Below are 18,730 nucleotides of genomic sequence, written 5' to 3'. Positions count from 1 at the left end.
TATCTAGCAAAGTAACTATATCTCGTGACGCACTGAAGTTACGAAAAAAATTCAATTACAAAAATTGTTCGGTTTGTAGGGTACAATCATATGATGTAATTTTTGTCGAACTTGGAATAGTAGGGAGGGTGGATTTCAAAGTCAAAATAAGTTTTTTAAATGGAACTATATATTTTTTTTTGTCATGGCCTGATAGCTTTTTTCGAAACGAATTCAACGGTATATCACATTATTTAATTTGCTGTTTCCAAACGTTAGAAATTATATTATAAACTTGTAACGTTTTGAATAGGTAATAGTAGGACATGTCGGGTTGCCGCGGCTATTAGCTGCAACACTGTAAACAAAGATCGACCTTCTTATGTCTCCTGAAGCAGATCATTTTATGTTATCAAAAAAAATGAATACAATATTTATAGTTTATATCATTAGAAATTGTTTGAATAACTTAACAATGTTTCTTATTGTTGACACTGTTGACATTTGTTGACAAGGATGCCGTCTATGAAATTCCCGAGCCACTTCGGCATAGGATAAATATCTATCACCACGCAGGCAAACTAATTTGGCATTTTCCTGAACTGTTAAGGACATTTTTAGGAAATCAATCATTTCTCTAGTATTGCACTTTCTCAAAATAAATGAGACTCGAGCCAAACATCACAACTCATCAAAACAAATGACAACAGTGTTACAGCTAATAGCCACGGCAACCCGCTATGTCTTACCATTACCTACTCAAAAGGTTACAAGTTTATAATATAATTTCTAACGTTTGGAAACAGCAAATTAAATAATGTGATAAAAAAATATATATGGTTACATTTAAAAAACTTATTTTGACTTTGAAATCCCCCCTCCCTACTATTCCAGGCCCGAAAAAAATTACATCATATGATTGTACCCTACAAACTGAACAATTTTTGTATATAAATTTTTTTCGTAACTTCAGTGCGTCACGAGATATTTACTTTGCTAGATAAACGAAACACACTGTATGTACATATTTGCAAGGTACGCTGCAATACGCATAGTGTGGGGTGTCGTGGCCCAACCCCCGATCGGAGGCAAGCCACCTGACAAATATCTCGAAAACTAGAACCGGCCGGCATGTACATGTATAGGGAAAAGTTGTTCAAAATAATGTTCTTCATAACGTATTTCAAGGTCATCAAAATCGACGAGGGTGTGAGTTTTTGGCAATTTCATCATTATATTTATTAAGAGTTGTGCAGCTAAGGCTGTAATTGAACTGCCCAAAAAAAAAAAAGAATATAAATATACCCCTTCAATCATCGGATTTATAGAAAAAATACAGGATTTCTTATATTATAAAATAATTCACAAAGAAATGAATTATAGGTCATAAATTATTTTACCTACGTGAATAATTAACGCAATCTAGAATGCAACATAGAATAAGAAGAGTACTCCATCTGGGTGAAACGTGGAGCGGAGTTACGTTATAAATTAATGTACTCCGTTATAGGACGTACCCATCCAAACAGAATATTTATATTTAAAAACAATTAAAACAACAAAATTGGTCAGTTTACGTAAATCACTCTGTACCAGAATGGATGTTGGTTTAAAAACTTACATCAGACTGATCTTTTGGTGACGCATGTTAGAGGTATCACTAGATATAAAAGAAACACTCTACATATGTATATATATTTGTACAAATATTAAAGCTATCAAGGCACTTATAATAAAAAGTTCTGGCATTAAGTTAGAAAATCAGTGCAGTTTATTGGGCTTTGATGATGTCATATAGTATGTATTAACATTACGCGAATATAAATCCTTTTCCTTAATTGTGAAAATGTTGAATTCAATTTTCTTAATTACATCATATTTGTGCCTAACGCCTGCCTCTTCCTCTACCTCGTCCACCACGCCCACCCCTGGTACCACGTCCTCCTCGTCCTCGGCCACGTGCAGCTCCTAAAAATAATTAATTATGACATTATTTACATTATTGTACATAATATACATAATACAGAATTGAATAATAAACATTACATAAAATCATATACAAAACATAGTATTTATAATACGAATAAAAAAATAATGTTTATTTATAAGGAACAATAGGAATGATTTTTCTCCTAATAGGATAATTCTTACAAAGATGTGAAACTTATTTAAAGTAATTTGCCATAAATCTCAACAACTTCCAATTATAGATAAAAATTTATAAATGTACAAACCTCTGGCAGCTTCCTTTTTCTTAGCTTTTGCTTTTGGTGTATCATCTATGAGTAATGTTTCAAGTGGTAATGAATCTGGTAAGATGTAATATCTTATATTATTGCCTCGTAAACTTAGAGTATCTAACTGAACAGGGTCCCTATTTTTTATAGTCATTTTTACTGTTTTCAAATGAGTGTTCATTGCCACATCCACTCCTGAAAGCAAAAATAATATGAAACATAGTGTGTTATACTGTAAGTTTAAATTAGAAAATGAAAGTACTTTTCATTCAACAAGTAACAAACATGCAATTATGAAATAGGTTATGTTGTCATACCGGTAATAGTGCCGTGTACTTGAGTACCATTCTTCAATTCTATCGTAACAGTCTCGTGACTGAGTTTCATCAAAAATCTAAAATAAATACAATATTATTCAGCTAGTAAAATTATTTCAAGTTAAAACACTAAGAAAAGTTTGAATGTAAGATTTTATACTATAACCCCAAATTCTCCAAAATCAGTAAATTGCTGATATACACAATTTTATGCGAACATTTTAAATACTATATATTTATAAAGTTTGTTATTAACTTACATACCTTACAAGCTTCATGTTACTATTATGTTTTCTATGTCACGTTAAAATTACAATTTCATCTACTTTCATATCCTCTTTCCTTGTTGTTTAATCGTAAATCGTAAGCAACAGTAAGCAATTGTACCATCATAGAGTAGCGTCAAGGGTGGAAAATTTCAATGGAACCAAGTGGAACCAGAGAATTGGAACATATCAGTGATGAGCAAAACCCTAGGGTTCGAATAAATCTGAAGTTCGCCGATATGTTTGTCTCTTTTCCTCTTTCGAACATTTCCCAGAGAAAGAAACAAGACAAACACATCGGCAAACTTCAGATTTATTCGAAGCCTAGGGTCTTGCTCGTCACTGAGCTATACTAATACCAACTGTAGTGGTTATCATCAGTTGGCGTAACTGGTGCGTCCACTTGCTAAGCAGCCCCATCAGTGGGAAAAAGCTCAAGTTTGTAGTGAAAATAGTTTCTATTCTTGCTACTAGATGGCACAATTAACTAAAGGGTCGATATTTAATGTTGTATTAAATAACTATTCATCAAAATAATACATTTCTAAACTATTTAAATATTAGTAAATCGTATTAATTACGCATTTATGAAAAATAAAAAGCGATTGTTTAAATGTATCGGTGGCGGCATCTTACAGAATCGGTGTAAACTATTTTCACTACAAACTTAGGCGTTTTCCCATCGATGGCGCCACTACGAAAACCCATATATATATATGTAGTATTACATATATACTAAACCAAAGCCGAAAATTTTTCAAATCTTTTTCTACATTCAGTGAATTCAAGCAAAGAATTTATTTTATTTGTTTCTTGAATCACTTGAATTTTGTATCTACCTTGTCTAAGAACTGTAACTATACGTATTCTATTATTGTTTTGTAGATAGTTAAGTGTTAACCTTAAATAGACGATTTTTTTTCAATGATACACATTGTTCTAAATATTTATCAAGTGTCAAAGATATTTCCAAATTAGTTAGAATGTTTCAACGAGTGATATGGAACAGAATACTTACTTCTTTACCAAGAAGTTATAGGTTAAGGCATATCAACAAATTTTCAAGTGATGTAACTAAAGATGAAAACAATACATCCAAATTAGTAAATGCAGAAGTATCTTCAACAGACGATTTTGAATCTACATGTAATACAGAACATGTTTCATATCTTCTTGAAGAATCCACAACATTCAAAGATGCTAAAGATAAAAGTTGGGCAACAACTCCATTTCCTAAAGATGTGTCGACAAAGCAGATGGGAGATAGACCATTTGTGAATCCAGAAGATACCTCTGTAATAATGTTTCCTGGACAAGGTACTATTAAGGTTGGAATGGTTAACAATTATATGAAGTTTCCTGCTGCTAAAGAACTTTTTGAGATTGCCAATGAGATACTTAATTATGATTTGTTGGATATTTGTTTGAATGGGCCACAAGAAAAATTGGATAGGACTGAATTTAATCAAGCAGCTACAGTAGTTTTATCACTGGCTGCATTAGAAAAACTTCGTGAAGAAAGACCTACAGCATTTGACAATTGCATGGCTACGTTAGGTTATAGTGTAGGGGAAATAACTTCTTTAATTCTCTCTGGTGTTATATCGTTCGAAGATGGAATTCGATTAGTTTGTGTCAGAGGAAAAGCTATGCAATATGCTTCAGAAAGAGTACCCCAGGGTATGTTATCTGTAAACTGCACACCATCAGCAAAAATTGCTAACAGTTGTCAAGAGGCAGAAAAATGGGCAATGGAAATGGGTGTTGACAACCCAGTATGCAGGTAGAATATGTTTAAAATATTTTAACCATTTGACCTAAAAAACTGGTCACAAAGTATTAAGAAACATGATTTTGTTTTTGTTATTTTATGTTTATAAGTGCCAGACAGCATTATTGTGCATCACTAATTCAATATCAAGGAATGTCATAATTGTTACAAAGTTTTTCGTAGTACAAATTCCAGTTTAGTACAACCTCGATAAATCGTAACATTAAAGAGAAGCATGAATAAAATCGGAGCATGTAACCACTTAACTCAAATTAGCATGGGCAAAAGAATGAGCTGGCACTTTTGGACCCTGAAAGCAAAGAACACGATCACACCCCATGGCACTCAAACTTGTTAGTTAATAACTAACAAGTGATATAAGAGGATATAATTTTGTTACAGAATTAATTATGTAATTTATTTATTTTCAGAGTTGCTATTTATTTGTGCACGCAAAGGAAGATATTAGCAGGAAACATAGAAGCATTACGGTATATTGAAAGTAATAAAAGAGAAATGGGGTTAACAGATGTAACTAGGCTACCTGTATCAGGAGCATTCCATACACCACTAATGGAACCTTGTTTGAAGTCCGTTTTTAAAATGTTAAGTTCGATAGAATTAGATGAACCTAGATGTCTAGTGTATTCCAATTACAAAACTACACCATATAATAATTTAAGACTAGTGAAAAAGTATATATTAAAACAAATCGTTTCACCAGTCAAATGGGAACAATGTCTTCAAAAGGTATATGAGAGAGAACCAGGCAGAACATTTCCAATGACATACGATGTAGGATCAGGAGGAAGAATGAAAACTATTTTAAGAATGGTTAATGCAAAAGCATGGCAGTCGTGTATTGTAATTTAATTTTGTATTATCAGATAATAAATATATGATTTTTATTACATTCTCACTCATATTTCTTTCTTAAAATGAATATATCAAAATATAAATATTAATAAACTTTGTACATTGGTCATTACAGTATTGTATCTGTAGTTGCAATGAATGAACAGTCAACATTTTCATTGTTATTATCACGATTGTTTCTGTCAGTTACAAGTAATTATAAATGAAGCAATTTTGTTTGTTTACATGTCAATTTCTCACAAGGTCACCTGAAGGTCGATATATTATACGAGTTTGAATTCGCCTTTTTATCAGCTAGAATACTGTATTAATAAAAATACCTCATCCCATTTAAGAAAACCATTCATGCCCTTGAAATTTCGGAAAATATGACCTTGAGATGCTTTTCACGAAAAGTTTTTATCAGAACAATTTTTTGGTCACTCCGTATATAACATAAGACTTGAATAGTTTTATTTTAGTTTCAACATTCGTTGGAATAGAATACAGAGGGAAGGAAGAAAATTCGGAAGAAACTTTTGGTTCACCCTAATAATGTTCATCGGGTGTAAATAAATCGCTAGGAAGTACATCTTACAAAGATGGAACAACAAAAGGGAAGGGGTAGTCACCGAAAGGAGTGGGAAATAACGGGCGTTGCAACTATTGTGGGAGTCGTGCCGCTACTTCCGAAGAAATAGCATCTGAAAGGATACCTTGTAAGTTCAGGTATAGAAATTACAATTTTTTAATGCTACTTACACGGATTTATATATTTATGTATAATTTGTGCGCGTATCAGGGATCGATCACACGTCTAATCAAATTGCTTTGATATCTTAGAGGTATCACATATACTGTTATAACGAGGCGCTAACCATTTTGGAAATTATTCTTGCTGAAGAAGTACAGTACAATAAATACAATACCGAAAAGAACATTAACTTGTAACATCATAACATATATTCCCTATCTAATTTAAAATTATTTTCTATTAACCAGCTTTGCAATATCGAATTATTGATTAATGATCAACTAATTATCAATAACGATAAATTAAGTATTGATAATATAGTAATTAGTGAAATTTCAATGGCATTATATGTGTGTACTTTTTGTGTGTTAAATTCGGTTATTAAACGAGAATTTAATTAATCGTTTCCGTTTCAAAAATAATTTCTACTTTTCGTATTATTAATATGTAGATCTATTATGGGATTATGAAAATACGGTGTCAATGCATTTTAAATAATATATATTATTTTTCTTTGGTTGTAAATGACTTTTATTACCACTATTTCAATTTATTTCATTATTGACGATTTCAACCTGTAGAAAAACAAAATTCATAGTTTGTTAATTAAATATTAAGTATTTTTGGAACCTCTGCAAATTTTAAAAACGGATTTAACGGGTATACTTTGATGCTGCAAGCATTTTTACTGCAGTTTTGAGATTAACGTATATATAATTATGTATTGACTATATTAAATTTTTAGTATTTTACATTAATTATATGTTACAATTAATATCTTTCAATTATTCTGTTTGAAATGTCATTAGTATTCTAATTATTTCTAAAACATTGATGTTCTTTGCGTTATAGAAATATTTTATTTTAAGTACATTAAACATTCAATTAGAACAATAGTTAATACTTATTTATGATTATGCATTTATGAAGACCGTTATGAAGTACTATTGTTTTGTAAACAAATAGATGATGTATTATATTCGAAACTATTGATTAACGTCACAGTTAAAATGTTTAAATAACATTTGCTTTCATTATTTTCAATTTTACACTACCAGCTGAAGTAAAATATATTAAAAAAAAATTTGTTGTTAAATGTGTCTTTTGCAACATATTATGGAGTACTCAAATGTCAAGTATAATATTTTCACGCAGTATTTATTTTATTACTATTTGACCGCTATTTTTCTTATTTTCTTATGATTATTCTCATATTGCTTTTTAAATATTAGTAAAAAATAATTAATAGTGTATTATATATCGTACTGCTAAGGAAGTTATGAAATTGAATGTTTACGGTACTATAGTATCATTGATATCTAGAGATAGACATTCATTTATAGTCATTACTGAATTTATTTTTGTTTATGTGTTAATAGTATTTTCTTAATGCCATAACTAATTCCAGCCACAAAATGACACGTCATGTAAATAGCAATACCATATAAATATTGATAACACAGAAAATAATAATAATAATAATAATAATAATAACAACAACAACAACAACAACAACATAATGTTCAACAAAGAAGCCAAGTCAGATCGATCAGGTACATATTTTCCATACGATAATTTACGTCACACTGATTGGAGTTTCTTTGTAAACAATAATATTTTTAAATAGATAAATGTTACCTTTGGAAAGGATCACAAATAATTGTTTAAATACTAAAATGAAATGTATACAGGAATCATATAACCATTACACAGAATATGTTAATAAACTACAAAAATTGATGAATTTGAAATAAAAAAAAAATATATTTTACATACTTATGAAATGGAGTATAATATTTTGATTAAAGATTTTATTATTTAGTTGCATTGCATGCAAAAAATACTAACACATACAGATCAGAGAAACAAAAGCATGGTATAAAAATCGAAACGTGAAAAGTTGTATTTTTTCTTTAATTTACAATTTTTCCTGGCAACTATCGTGAGTGCTTCAACGTATTTCTTTTAAATAATAAACTTTAAGGAAACATTTATATTTAGAATAGTCTTATTGTAACACATAATTAAATTAATTCAGTGCATTAACGTTTAACACTGTTTAACAACGTTTACACTGATTGCTATTATAATTTCATCTCTTTATGTTTGAATCTTTAAAATAAATTTTTATTTTATACTAACATTATTACAAGTTTTAAATATTACTTTATTGTTTACGCTCTATTTTAGGTTGCTTACAAAAATACGAAAGTTGATAACTAAAAAGTTGATAATCATATTAGTTATATTACTTGCGTCTAATTATTCGTAATATTTTTGTCGAATGTTTAATATAAAATAAACTTATAACGTAACGAATTAATAATGTTAATTCCATTATGAATTGACTTTTGCCTATGTCCAATGCCTGTCATTTTGTATACATTAAAATACCAATCTTCTGAATTCTTAACATATTATCCGTTAAAATGGATCAAAATACACAACCCGAGTCTCAACCTGATAGTCATTACAATCTAACTCTATGAAGTTCAAATTTTACTAATTGTTTCTCTTCTAACAGATTGTACTTGATAATTGTTAGGTATAGAAAATTTCATGGCTACTAAAGTTCGTATTCATTGCAAGATAGATCCATCAGGTTGAGACTTGGATTGCGTGTATAGATACATAGCAATAGAGATCAGTTTGAGGATTTAGAAGGTTGATACTTTAACGTAATAAAAATGGTGAGAAAATATTTTTGGTCTAAACTAGAATTATAAATAATTAAATATAAAGGCGGAGGATTAATTTCGACACCTAATAAGTACATGTATACATACAAAATGTTTATACGAACATAAGTTCGGCTACCTAGAAATCAGCGTAACTCGAAACCACGTAACTCGAGGACTCGATTGCAATTGAATCAACGCTTTATATTTAAACATCAGAGGAAAATGAAACAAGTGGGTAGCATGAAATGATTGGGAAATAGGGAGAAGAATAGAATAAAGAAAAGTGATAAGAGGTAGCTCTGGGAAAAGAATGGTAGACCGAGATATAGGTAGATGACTTCGTAATCGGAGGCGGTTGTCCGGGACTCGAGTGTGCTGTGTGCCAGTTCAGTTCACGGACACCAAATTAGACATGGTCTATTTTTAAGCAACATGTAGTTGCTCGTTCCAGTTTACTGGTTACTCATAGTAGACTCCCTTGAGCAAACCTAGATGGAGGTATTTGGAGCTCTGTATTAATTTCATTCATACACGGCTCAAGTGTTTATAATAAAGCAATGGCAGATTAATAATATCACTCTTGAAAAATTCTCGCGCAGCCTTATTAAACAGAGGTTTAATTACCCCTAATTTTAGTTATTTCTAAATAGCTTGCACTACAAACGAAACATATATGTGTGTAATTGTTGCGAAAATTCTATCCTTCTTTTTAGCTTTAAAAAATGTATGCAACAAATTAGACCGCACTACATTCGATACATTAATTAAATCTTTAAATTAAACTTTGTCAATGTTTTAATAACAATTTTACACTATTCGTTTCATCGTGTATTAATTACTGAATGTTACTTCAATATGACATCTTATTTCAATTAAATTTTGTACTTTATTTTATTTTTACTTCACGTTACAACAAATTAATTCAATTAAATAACTGGCTAAATTATTATGCAATATTTTTCAATTTACACAGTGTTTCATATAAAAACGACATGATATCAGTCTTATTTCTTTTCTTACTAGTTTTATTTTAAATTGGCTGCTGTACGAATACTTTTTACACTGACCGTAATTCCCAATTATATTAAATTGCACCAAAAGTTTCTTTCGTTTTATTAGTAAGTAATCCATGCACAATATTTTATATTTTATGTTAAATTATTAAGTTGTATACGATCTATTAGGTTGTCCCGAAAGTTTCTTTCGCGAGTTGCACACAATTATTTTCTGTGGTCGTGTTTATATAAATAGACAATCAAATTTCATAGATATTCATGTTGTAACAATAGTGGAGCAAAATGAATCGTGCACAATTCAGTAATGTAACATAAAACATAAACTATTGTGCATGTATTACTTATTAATATAGCGAAAGAAACTTTTGGGACAACCTAATATTTTGTTCTATTGCTGTTATAACACCAACTCCTAAGAAATAAAATTATCTATTTATATAAATACTGTCACACAAAACGATTCAGTGGAAATCGCGATAGAAAACTTTGGGACAACCTAATATAAAAACAGAATTTTATCTTCGTGAATGTTTTCATGAGTATTTGTCTGGCACTCAAAGTGTTAACGTTTCCACTCCTTCTTTTGGAGCCATCTTCGTAAATCTATAAGCGAATCAATAATTTGAAGTCAACTGAAAAGTAAATTTATCCAACGAGTTACGCTATTTAACCGTGAGCTTGCTAGATGTATTATTGCTTACATTAACCGATATAGTTGTACGATTCGTCATCTAAGAAAATTTCATCGAATAGCGTCAGACGGTCACAGATAAATTTAGTACAGTTTGCATTCACTAGACACGAGTGGCAAACTATAGCAAGCATTGCCAATTGTGGTTGCAAGTAAAATTAATACAATTTGGCAACCTGTTTCACGTTTTACCTTGATTTAGGTATCTATTCTCGATGGTACATTGCCTCCGAGCTTCATGTAAACCGATTTTCTTCTTAAGAGGGGAAACCACATTAGGAGATCAAGTATTAAATGTTTTCCATGATTTCTTTTTACGGAGGAAAATTTTATTAATTCTTGATTAACTTAGAGAATGTCTAAGGTATGTTTTAAAGTATATTTGGTCATTTTTTCGATTCATTTCATACAGAAATCTTCGAGATATCACCTATTCCCTATAGCAAGTTTTCACCCGAGTCTGCTTGCTACCGGTGGGAATTTTGAAGATCACATGTTAATAATATAAAAAGGAAATTTCATTGTTTTCAAATAAACAATGAAATTTCCTTTTTATATTATTAACATGTTTTCTAAAAATGAAACTGAACTGCTGCTAAAAAAGTTGAAAATAGTATTGTTTTAAGAGCGATTAAGGAGAAAGTATTATTCCAATTTTTTAGTTCATATTCATGGCATTTAAATAAAGTAGGAGTACATCAAGTTTGAAAACGATAGGTCAATTAATTTTTCAGTTATCATTCTCACGAATCGAAAAAAATGTTGTTTAAAAGGAAAATACGATATCTCAAAGATTTTTGTGTGAAATGAATTGAAAAAATTACCAGATGTACTTTAAAACATTCCTCCCTTAACAGCAAATGTGTTTTCGGTTTACGATGGGTACTTAGAAAAACAAAATCAAATTTACACTACAAAGTGTGCGCTAAATATTCTGTGGAATTTTTAAAAAATAGGAAAAGATGGCTGGATATATTATATAAATTGTATTTCTATATAATCTAGAAAAATCGGAAGATTTTATGATATCCTAGCGTCGAGTTATACTTCCAACCAAACGGAAAATCGTTGGTTTCAAGAATAACGCGATTGAAATTTCAATTTCGGGTATTTCCGTGAAAATACGTGTTAACTTTGCAACGCACATCTCGTCAGCTATTCTTGCACCATGCATAAGCTCGTGTGCAAAGTCGTAACTCGTGTAACAAAATTTGTGTATTTTGTCTAGCGATTCTGTTATGTTCATACGAAGGAAGCAATCGGTTCACATTCACGAGGAAAAGTAAAAATATTTCGTTACTCCTCTTTTTCATTATAATCTTTCACTGTTCTGTACTTGCCAGACCTACAAATTTATTTATTTAATCTATTTTAAAGGTAGCTTTTCTTCTTTGTCTTAAACGAGTTGAAGTTGCAACCTCTGGTTAAAAATTTTGAACATTTTTCCTGAAAATTGGAAATTGAGTTTGAGTTGTTTCTTTTTTAAATTGGACACCTTTTATAAGTTATTTGACTGATTTGTTAATATTCATTAATATTTTTTAAGTAACTCATATGGTCAGTTTTGAGAAAAATTACATATAATCTGGTTCAAGTGATATTGTATATATTAGGTAGACTGAAAAGTAATGTCGTTTCTTTTACATTAAATTCAAACTTTCCAATAAATCTCTATCTTTAATTCATTATATAATCACCCTCATTGTCAGCAGCCTTTTGTCACCTAGTGTGCAAATTTTCAATGCCAGAGAAATCAATGAGCTGATAAATGATAAACAAGTATCTAAGATAGCAAAAACGACATTAATTTCCAGTCCACCTAATAATACATTTACTATTAGAATGCCTGAGTAATCTTTTTAATCCTAATACCTACATGTATTACCAAAAACAGGCAGTCGAGCTCATTCGTAGGGGTGTTATTTATAAGACCGTGCTCCGAGAGCTCGAAATTACGTAAATTTACGCTCGTAAATTTTCTATTCCTATAGATACTATAGTATATTCGTGGTTACTCAAAACATGTGGAGTTCAGCTTGCATTCTACTGTCTGATTTCATCGAATATTTACTATTTATATTTGGTCGTTTTATAACATTGTATATGATAAGGGATACAGTGGTTAATTTATAGGTACTGTATAAAAGAGTATTAATAATTGAATAGAAGAAAATTGTTGTCCTCTATATCGATCTTATAAACCTATTACAGTTATTTGTGTCGAGTAGGAAGACGAGTAGACAAACAAACATACCAGTAATAAAAAGAAAGATATCGTAATGTTCCTAATGAATTCTTAAAATTTTTTTCTCTATAATGATTTTATCGACTTTGTACAGCTATTTATAACGAGTAGAAAGACGATTAGACAAATTAATATATCAATGATGAAAGCAAAGACAGACATCGCAATGTTCATAATAATTTTTTTAAATTGTTTGTCCCTATGGTGTATTTATAAACCTTGTACAACTAATTTTGACAAGAAAACGAACGAACGTATGAAAGGAAAGACGGATATTGCAATGTTCTTAATGAATTCTTTAAACTTTTGTTCTCTGTAACGATCAGGGCCGACGCAAGGCAGGTTCAGCGCGTTTGCCGGAACCCGGTCCCGCGTTTTAAAAGGCCCCACGGTCTACGAAAATTACTGAATTAAAAGGCACCGATTTTGATTCACTTTTTACAGACTGATGATACCATTAACAAATGGAAGCAATTTTTGTTGAGATGCAAGACATTTTTTTAGTAGCGATGATTAAATTGAAAGGAATGACAAAAATCATCAAAGTATTATTATTTAATATTCATCTTATAAAAAATAAATAGCATTTGTAAATAAATAATTTCGCGTTGTAAAATTCAAGTGTAGGATTTGAATGTGAATTTAGGCAACGCAAAATTTTGAACCCGGCCCCGCAAAAGGTCACGCCGGCCCTGGTAACGATATTATATTAACTTTGTCAACTATTTATGACGAGTAGGAAAGACGAATAGACAAACATCGACGATAAAAGGAAATCGAGACATGCGCCTAATAAATTCTTTAAATTTCAGATAACGACAAAGCAATCCCGTGAAGATGTCAAGACCAATTCTTAGCAGGCCGCGTACGCGTGTCTACGGATGCAACTACGACAAAGGAGAATCGTATTATAAGCCAATGGTCGATCACTTAGATCGAAAATACAGCTCTCGACCGCTCTTCTCTGAACCAAGAACTTCGTTAGCCGACGAGATCGCGGCTCGCCGAGGCGACATCGGTAACATCTTCAGTCGTTTTCCAAAATGGTTTTAAGGGGTGAACGTATCCTGCTCCTTCTTTCCTTAACCGCTATGAACGTAATCAGTAGCTTTTCGATAAGGAAATACTGAACTATCTTTTGACTCCTTGAAATCACGTGAGTGGCATGTTCAAATCCAAATCCTGATGTGAAAGGAATTGAATGTACTGTTTCTTGAATCTAGTATTATTACGGACACAATAAATTTTATCGCCGTAAAGAATGATCGCTAAAAAAAAAAAAAGAAAAAAAAGAAAAAAAAAGAAGAAAACAAAAAGAACCTCTGCATTCGTAACAAAATAAAATAAAATCGCAACATGAAGCAGTGCTGTCTAATGATTTATTGTATCCCGAAACACGAATAACATCTTTTTTAGTATACGAACGTTATCTCGTAATATACACGACACAGGTAGAGTTCGTAGCCTCGTGAAAACGATGGTTTTTACCTCGGTCAAACTTTCAGTCTTCCACTTCTTTACATTGTATATAATCCATCTGTACCGTGGTTGTTCGTATTTTTACTTCTATTGGCCGTAATGTTTGTATCATTGTACCTGTTAAATAAAGCATTTGGCCATTGTGTTCCTTCCAACGATCGAGATTATCAATTGCTTATATGTCTTGTGATCTATCGTAACGTTTATCGAGCGTCAAATTAATCATACGGCTGGCAAATATTACAAATATATTCATATAAGCTAATTAAATTTGTTGTTTAATAACGGAACGTGACATATGAAATTAAATTAAACGAAAGAATGATTCAGAAACGTTCTTCCCTCGAAGAATGTTAACTAAATATCGAAAACATGGCGAACTTGAATTATTAAATATATTTACTTTTTATTCAAGATATATAAATATGATTGTACAATTCTTATGAGAAATGAAGAAATGCACGAAGATGAGAATTACCCTCTGTGGGCTCGTATAACTTTCGCACGCTAATTTATCGACATTTGTACGAAATAATTTCAGTTTCTTCGCGAGACGACGTATACGTCTTCGTTGTATAATGTCTCTAATCAATAACAATATCGAAATATCAAACTAATATATCAAAGTAAATGCCTTGCAAGTTCGATCCATAGACGGTTAACTTGCGATTAAATCGCTTCTCGAAATTGATTTAAGAATGATTCGTTTACTATTCGAATAGAAGTTTGTCGTGAAAGGCGATCACCACTCTAAATGCTTCCATTACATTCTAACAGTATGTATCATTCTGAAAGAAGAGTTTTTAAATCATTTAGAACCCATCGAGACAATGAACGTATCCTGAGGTATCCGTTTTTACAGGCTCGCGTGACCTCCCCGGTCCTCGCAACAATTCTCTTGGACGTGACCTTGACCCCGAAATAGATCCCTTAATCCGCGCCCCCACAGTGCCTTTGTCATCCCTGGCCAACGACCCTTTGTTCCCCGAAAACGAGGAGATCGTCTACGACAGCCGTGGCCAACGGAGACGTCGATTCGCTGAAAACTTTGCTAACGAAGTCGCCGCGACGACGCAACACCTCAAAGCGAAACTAGCCACGTTCGGATTAGACGACGAGGTTGACGCCACGTTGGGAAAATCACGACGTCTGCGACAGGAGCAGGAATTTCTCGAGAATAGCCTAAACGCGAGAAGGGACATGCAAGACATGAGATCGACGATCGAGGACGCGGAGAGTGCTTTCAGCAAAAGACGTTCGAAGCTTCTCGATGAAATCGATAACATAACGGAGACCAAGCCGATGCTGACGAAATGGTCGAAGCTATTGAACGAGGACGAGAATTTGTTACCGGTTAGCGCCGCCGCGACCAGGGCCAAACAGACCAAAGCCCGTTTGAACGATCTGGAGTCCGAAATGGAGGAGCTTTCTGAGAGACAAGCGAAAAGAGAGCGCAGGGCAGCTGCTCTCAGGGCATTAGTTAATGAAAATATCGCTCATGCCGTTCAAGATCAAAAAGTTCAAGATCAATCTATCGTTAGCAAGAAGGTCTCCATTCGTGAACGCTCTGAGAAACACGTTGCCTTTTAAATGTTCCGTGTGATTATATGAGCCGATCATTATGAAAGTGGTGTAAGTAAATCTTTCTTTGTTTCGAGATAGAAAAGGTTCTTATAGAGATGTTATTGCTGGAACGGAGGAGACATCCAACTGCCTGCAAGTAGGAATGTGTCAATGTTGAAAAGAGAACAAAAAACGCGGTAATCTATCTATGTGACTTATAAAATATAAACGATAACCATTTATCGTTAGCATAAGAAACATGAGATAGGTAAGGTACCACGGTTTCCTTTCTCTTTTTAGCTGCAGCGTTCCCCTACTCCATCTACATACATATAATATCTTTATAAAGGTTTTGCATACGTTTCAAACAGCGATAGAGTGTGTTTAAGGTTTTTGAAGTAATAGTGGTGTGGGTGGTGTGTACGATAGTAAGACCATTACGTCCTTGTATGTAGCTGATGTTATTAACCTAGATACTATACAGAGATGGGAAAATATCAAGTGTTTCCGTGATTTTTTTCTGACAGAAAAATTTACTCAATCTTTTTGTGACTCTGAGAATATTTTAGGTATGTTTTAAAGTACGCATCATAAATTTTTCGATTCATTTCACGCAGAAATCTTTAAGATGTCAGCTGTCCCAGAATCTACTTTTAGGATTTATTCCAAAGGTCGCAATTGTCATTTGAAATGAACAAAATTTTTTTCTTACATTATTGTGTAAAATGTTGAAAATTGAATATTTTAAGAATCCAACGATCCTAATACGATCCAACGACAATTTACCATCTCCGAATAGTACATAAGGCTCTTATTATAGAAACGTACGATCATTCGAGTTCATAGATCTACACCATTTTCATAATGAATGGTTTTCTCATTCTGTATAGCAACTGAACTTAAGTCGATACTCTCATGTGGAAATATTACCTCGTTTACGAAGAAGCTTTTTTTACGGACAAGTACAACATAGTATTTTAGCTTTACCCGCAGAAACTGTATTTTCGTTTTGAAATGGGTTTACACGACTTTCATAACTAGCGGCTCATATCTACCTGAAAAGTTTCTAGTCCGAGAGATATAGAGTCCTGGTGATATTCTATACGATACGTTTACCATTGAAATGATCTGAGCGATCCTTTATCATTGCTCGTATGTGTATTATATCGAGAACAAATATTCATGTTACATAGGCAATAAAGATACTTGCACGAAATTGTTTCACGTGGCAGAAATACATTAACAGTATCGTGAAATTACAATTTCATTTGAAATAACGCTTATTTTATACCCGGAAGTATTTGAAAATACATGTATAAATTATGCCACTGATATGTTTTCTTTCATGTACATTGCTGTGAAAGTATACAGGTATAAAATGTTACCAAAGAAAAGACAATCATAAAGACAATTAACATTTATTTTTTTAAGTAAATACTAAAACGTTGTGCTTTTAATCAGACTTTGTCGAATATTTTATTTTATCGAAACTAGAAAATTAACAAAGACAGAATTAGAAAGAAAAAAAAAAGAACAAAAGCGATCAAAAAAAGGGATAATCCCATGAAAAGTGGTTTGATAATACCAGATGATAAATTAAGTGAAAACGAATGAAATGAAACAAAATTACACGAAAAAAGGCTTGACGAAGAATATTGAATAACTAGAAATGATCAAATTAAAATTCCAATCAACTTTATCTTTGTTAGGTAGAATGAAGAAACGAATTGTATCCATTCTCGATGTAAAATTTGACATTTTAAAAGATTTATCTGAAACATTTTTTTATTTTTTACAAATAAGAAATCAGAAAAACCAAAAAACTATAGAAGGTAATCATCATTATTCATGCATCGATTATAATGAACACCAAATCAAAATTTCACGATGAGGATATAAAACTTTCATGTAAAGTTTTATCGTAATCCATTCAGTCATTTAGACGAAATCGTATTCTCAGAAATTCGTACGTACATACGTAAATTAAACAAAAATTTAATTTTTTTAATAGTTGAAATATGATTAGAAAATTCCATGTGTTTCTTCGCAAAAAAAATTTAATCGAAATTTGTCTTAATTAGAAAACCCTAATCTGTTAAAAGGACTGAATGTAAGATGCCTTTACATTATTAAATGTCCGATATATAATTTTTATTAATGATATGTAAAATAAAGACATATATATTGCCGATGTAAAATTACTGTTTCCATTGTGCCCCTAATTGTCAAGAATAAAAACCTATGCCAAATTGTTGCAAAATATGTGCAGAAAAGAGATATGTTTCCATGGTTATATGTATGTACTTCTGTTCTCTCGTATTTACAAATAAATTTTGCTTCGAATGTGTTATAGATACAAAGTATGTTTATGCAATTAATCATACATCTGAAACTCTTCTCGTTTTGTTCGATACCTAAATTCCTTGTCTATGAGATTCTGTACCTTTAACTACTTCTGTGCATGTTTACCCAGATGTCATTAAGCATGTGTGTTATAAATATACATATATACGGTATACATTTTCCGTCCCATGTGTATTTGTATAATAGTAATTTTAAACGAAAAATCTACGAAAATCAAACGATTGTGATGTAAGATTTTGCAATAAATGTTGATGTAAAATTATCTACTTGTCCAAAGTTTGTTAATGTCAGATTTTAACAAGACCGAATAATTGATAACGATGATACATTAATTGCAAGTTATTTTGCGTGTAAAATTAACACACACAAATATTTATATCACACTTATTAGGGGTTCGTTCCATTTATTTATACAGTTCCTGTTAGCCAAATCTGCTGGGACAAATTCTGCAAAGAGCATGTTATCTGTTCCTACAGCAGAAAGGCTATAGATTAGTTACAGGAGCTGCTTT

The 18,730-nt window shown here is 31.7% G+C and overlaps 3 protein-coding genes across 6 annotated transcripts; 2 read left to right on the top strand and 1 right to left on the bottom strand.

The window, feature by feature from the left end:
• Positions 1-1,727: 1,727 nt before the first annotated feature.
• Positions 1,728-2,955, bottom strand: LOC128873337 (probable small nuclear ribonucleoprotein Sm D1). Its single transcript, XM_054116857.1, has 4 exons — positions 2,798-2,955; positions 2,534-2,610; positions 2,214-2,411; positions 1,728-1,947 (listed from the first exon to the last, which is right to left on the bottom strand). Exons 1-4 carry the CDS (start codon positions 2,809-2,811, stop codon positions 1,865-1,867), a joined length of 372 nt encoding a protein of 123 aa, XP_053972832.1. The 5' UTR covers positions 2,812-2,955; the 3' UTR covers positions 1,728-1,864.
• Positions 2,956-3,512: 557 nt separating this feature from the next.
• On the top strand, positions 3,513-5,483 carry LOC128883607 (probable malonyl-CoA-acyl carrier protein transacylase, mitochondrial). Its single transcript, XM_054136151.1, has 2 exons — positions 3,513-4,582; positions 5,002-5,483. Exons 1-2 carry the CDS (start codon positions 3,783-3,785, stop codon positions 5,441-5,443), a joined length of 1,242 nt encoding a protein of 413 aa, XP_053992126.1. The 5' UTR covers positions 3,513-3,782; the 3' UTR covers positions 5,444-5,483.
• Positions 5,484-5,987: 504 nt separating this feature from the next.
• LOC128883614 (uncharacterized) lies at positions 5,988-18,206 on the top strand. 4 transcript variants are annotated; one of them, XM_054136168.1, is made up of 3 exons: positions 5,988-6,144; positions 13,625-13,830; positions 15,154-18,206. In XM_054136168.1, exons 2-3 carry the CDS (start codon positions 13,650-13,652, stop codon positions 15,879-15,881), a joined length of 909 nt encoding a protein of 302 aa, XP_053992143.1. In that variant the 5' UTR covers positions 5,988-6,144; positions 13,625-13,649; the 3' UTR covers positions 15,882-18,206. The 4 variants fall into 4 exon arrangements, with proteins under 4 accessions (XP_053992143.1, XP_053992134.1, XP_053992161.1 ...); XM_054136159.1 differs by having other exon boundaries at positions 6,011-6,154; XM_054136186.1 differs by lacking the exon at positions 5,988-6,144 and adding an exon at positions 9,338-9,358.
• Positions 18,207-18,730: the final 524 nt, after the last annotated feature.

Source organism: Hylaeus volcanicus, chromosome 1, assembly GCF_026283585.1.
Source record: "Hylaeus volcanicus isolate JK05 chromosome 1, UHH_iyHylVolc1.0_haploid, whole genome shotgun sequence".
Classification (NCBI taxonomy): Eukaryota; Metazoa; Arthropoda; class Insecta; order Hymenoptera; family Colletidae; genus Hylaeus; species Hylaeus volcanicus.
Note: the sequence above shows the minus strand (reverse complement) of the source record. Positions and strands in the feature narration are given on the sequence as shown.

Coding starts and splice junctions, on each gene's coding strand:
- LOC128873337 (XM_054116857.1), bottom strand. Junction 2,412..2,533: donor AGTACACGGCACTATTACCG/GTATGACAACAT, acceptor TTTTGCTTTCAG/GAGTGGATGTGGCAATGAAC. Junction 1,948..2,213: donor GAAAAAGGAAGCTGCCAGAG/GTTTGTACATTT, acceptor AATTATTTTTAG/GAGCTGCACGTGGCCGAGGA.
- LOC128883607 (XM_054136151.1), top strand. CDS start 3,783: ATGTTTCAACGAGTGATATGGAACAGAATACTTACTTCTTTACCAAGA. Junction 4,583..5,001: donor GTTGACAACCCAGTATGCAG/GTAGAATATGTT, acceptor ATTTATTTTCAG/AGTTGCTATTTATTTGTGCA.
- LOC128883614 (XM_054136168.1), top strand. CDS start 13,650: ATGTCAAGACCAATTCTTAGCAGGCCGCGTACGCGTGTCTACGGATGC. Junction 13,831..15,153: donor GGCTCGCCGAGGCGACATCG/GTAACATCTTCA, acceptor CCGTTTTTACAG/GCTCGCGTGACCTCCCCGGT.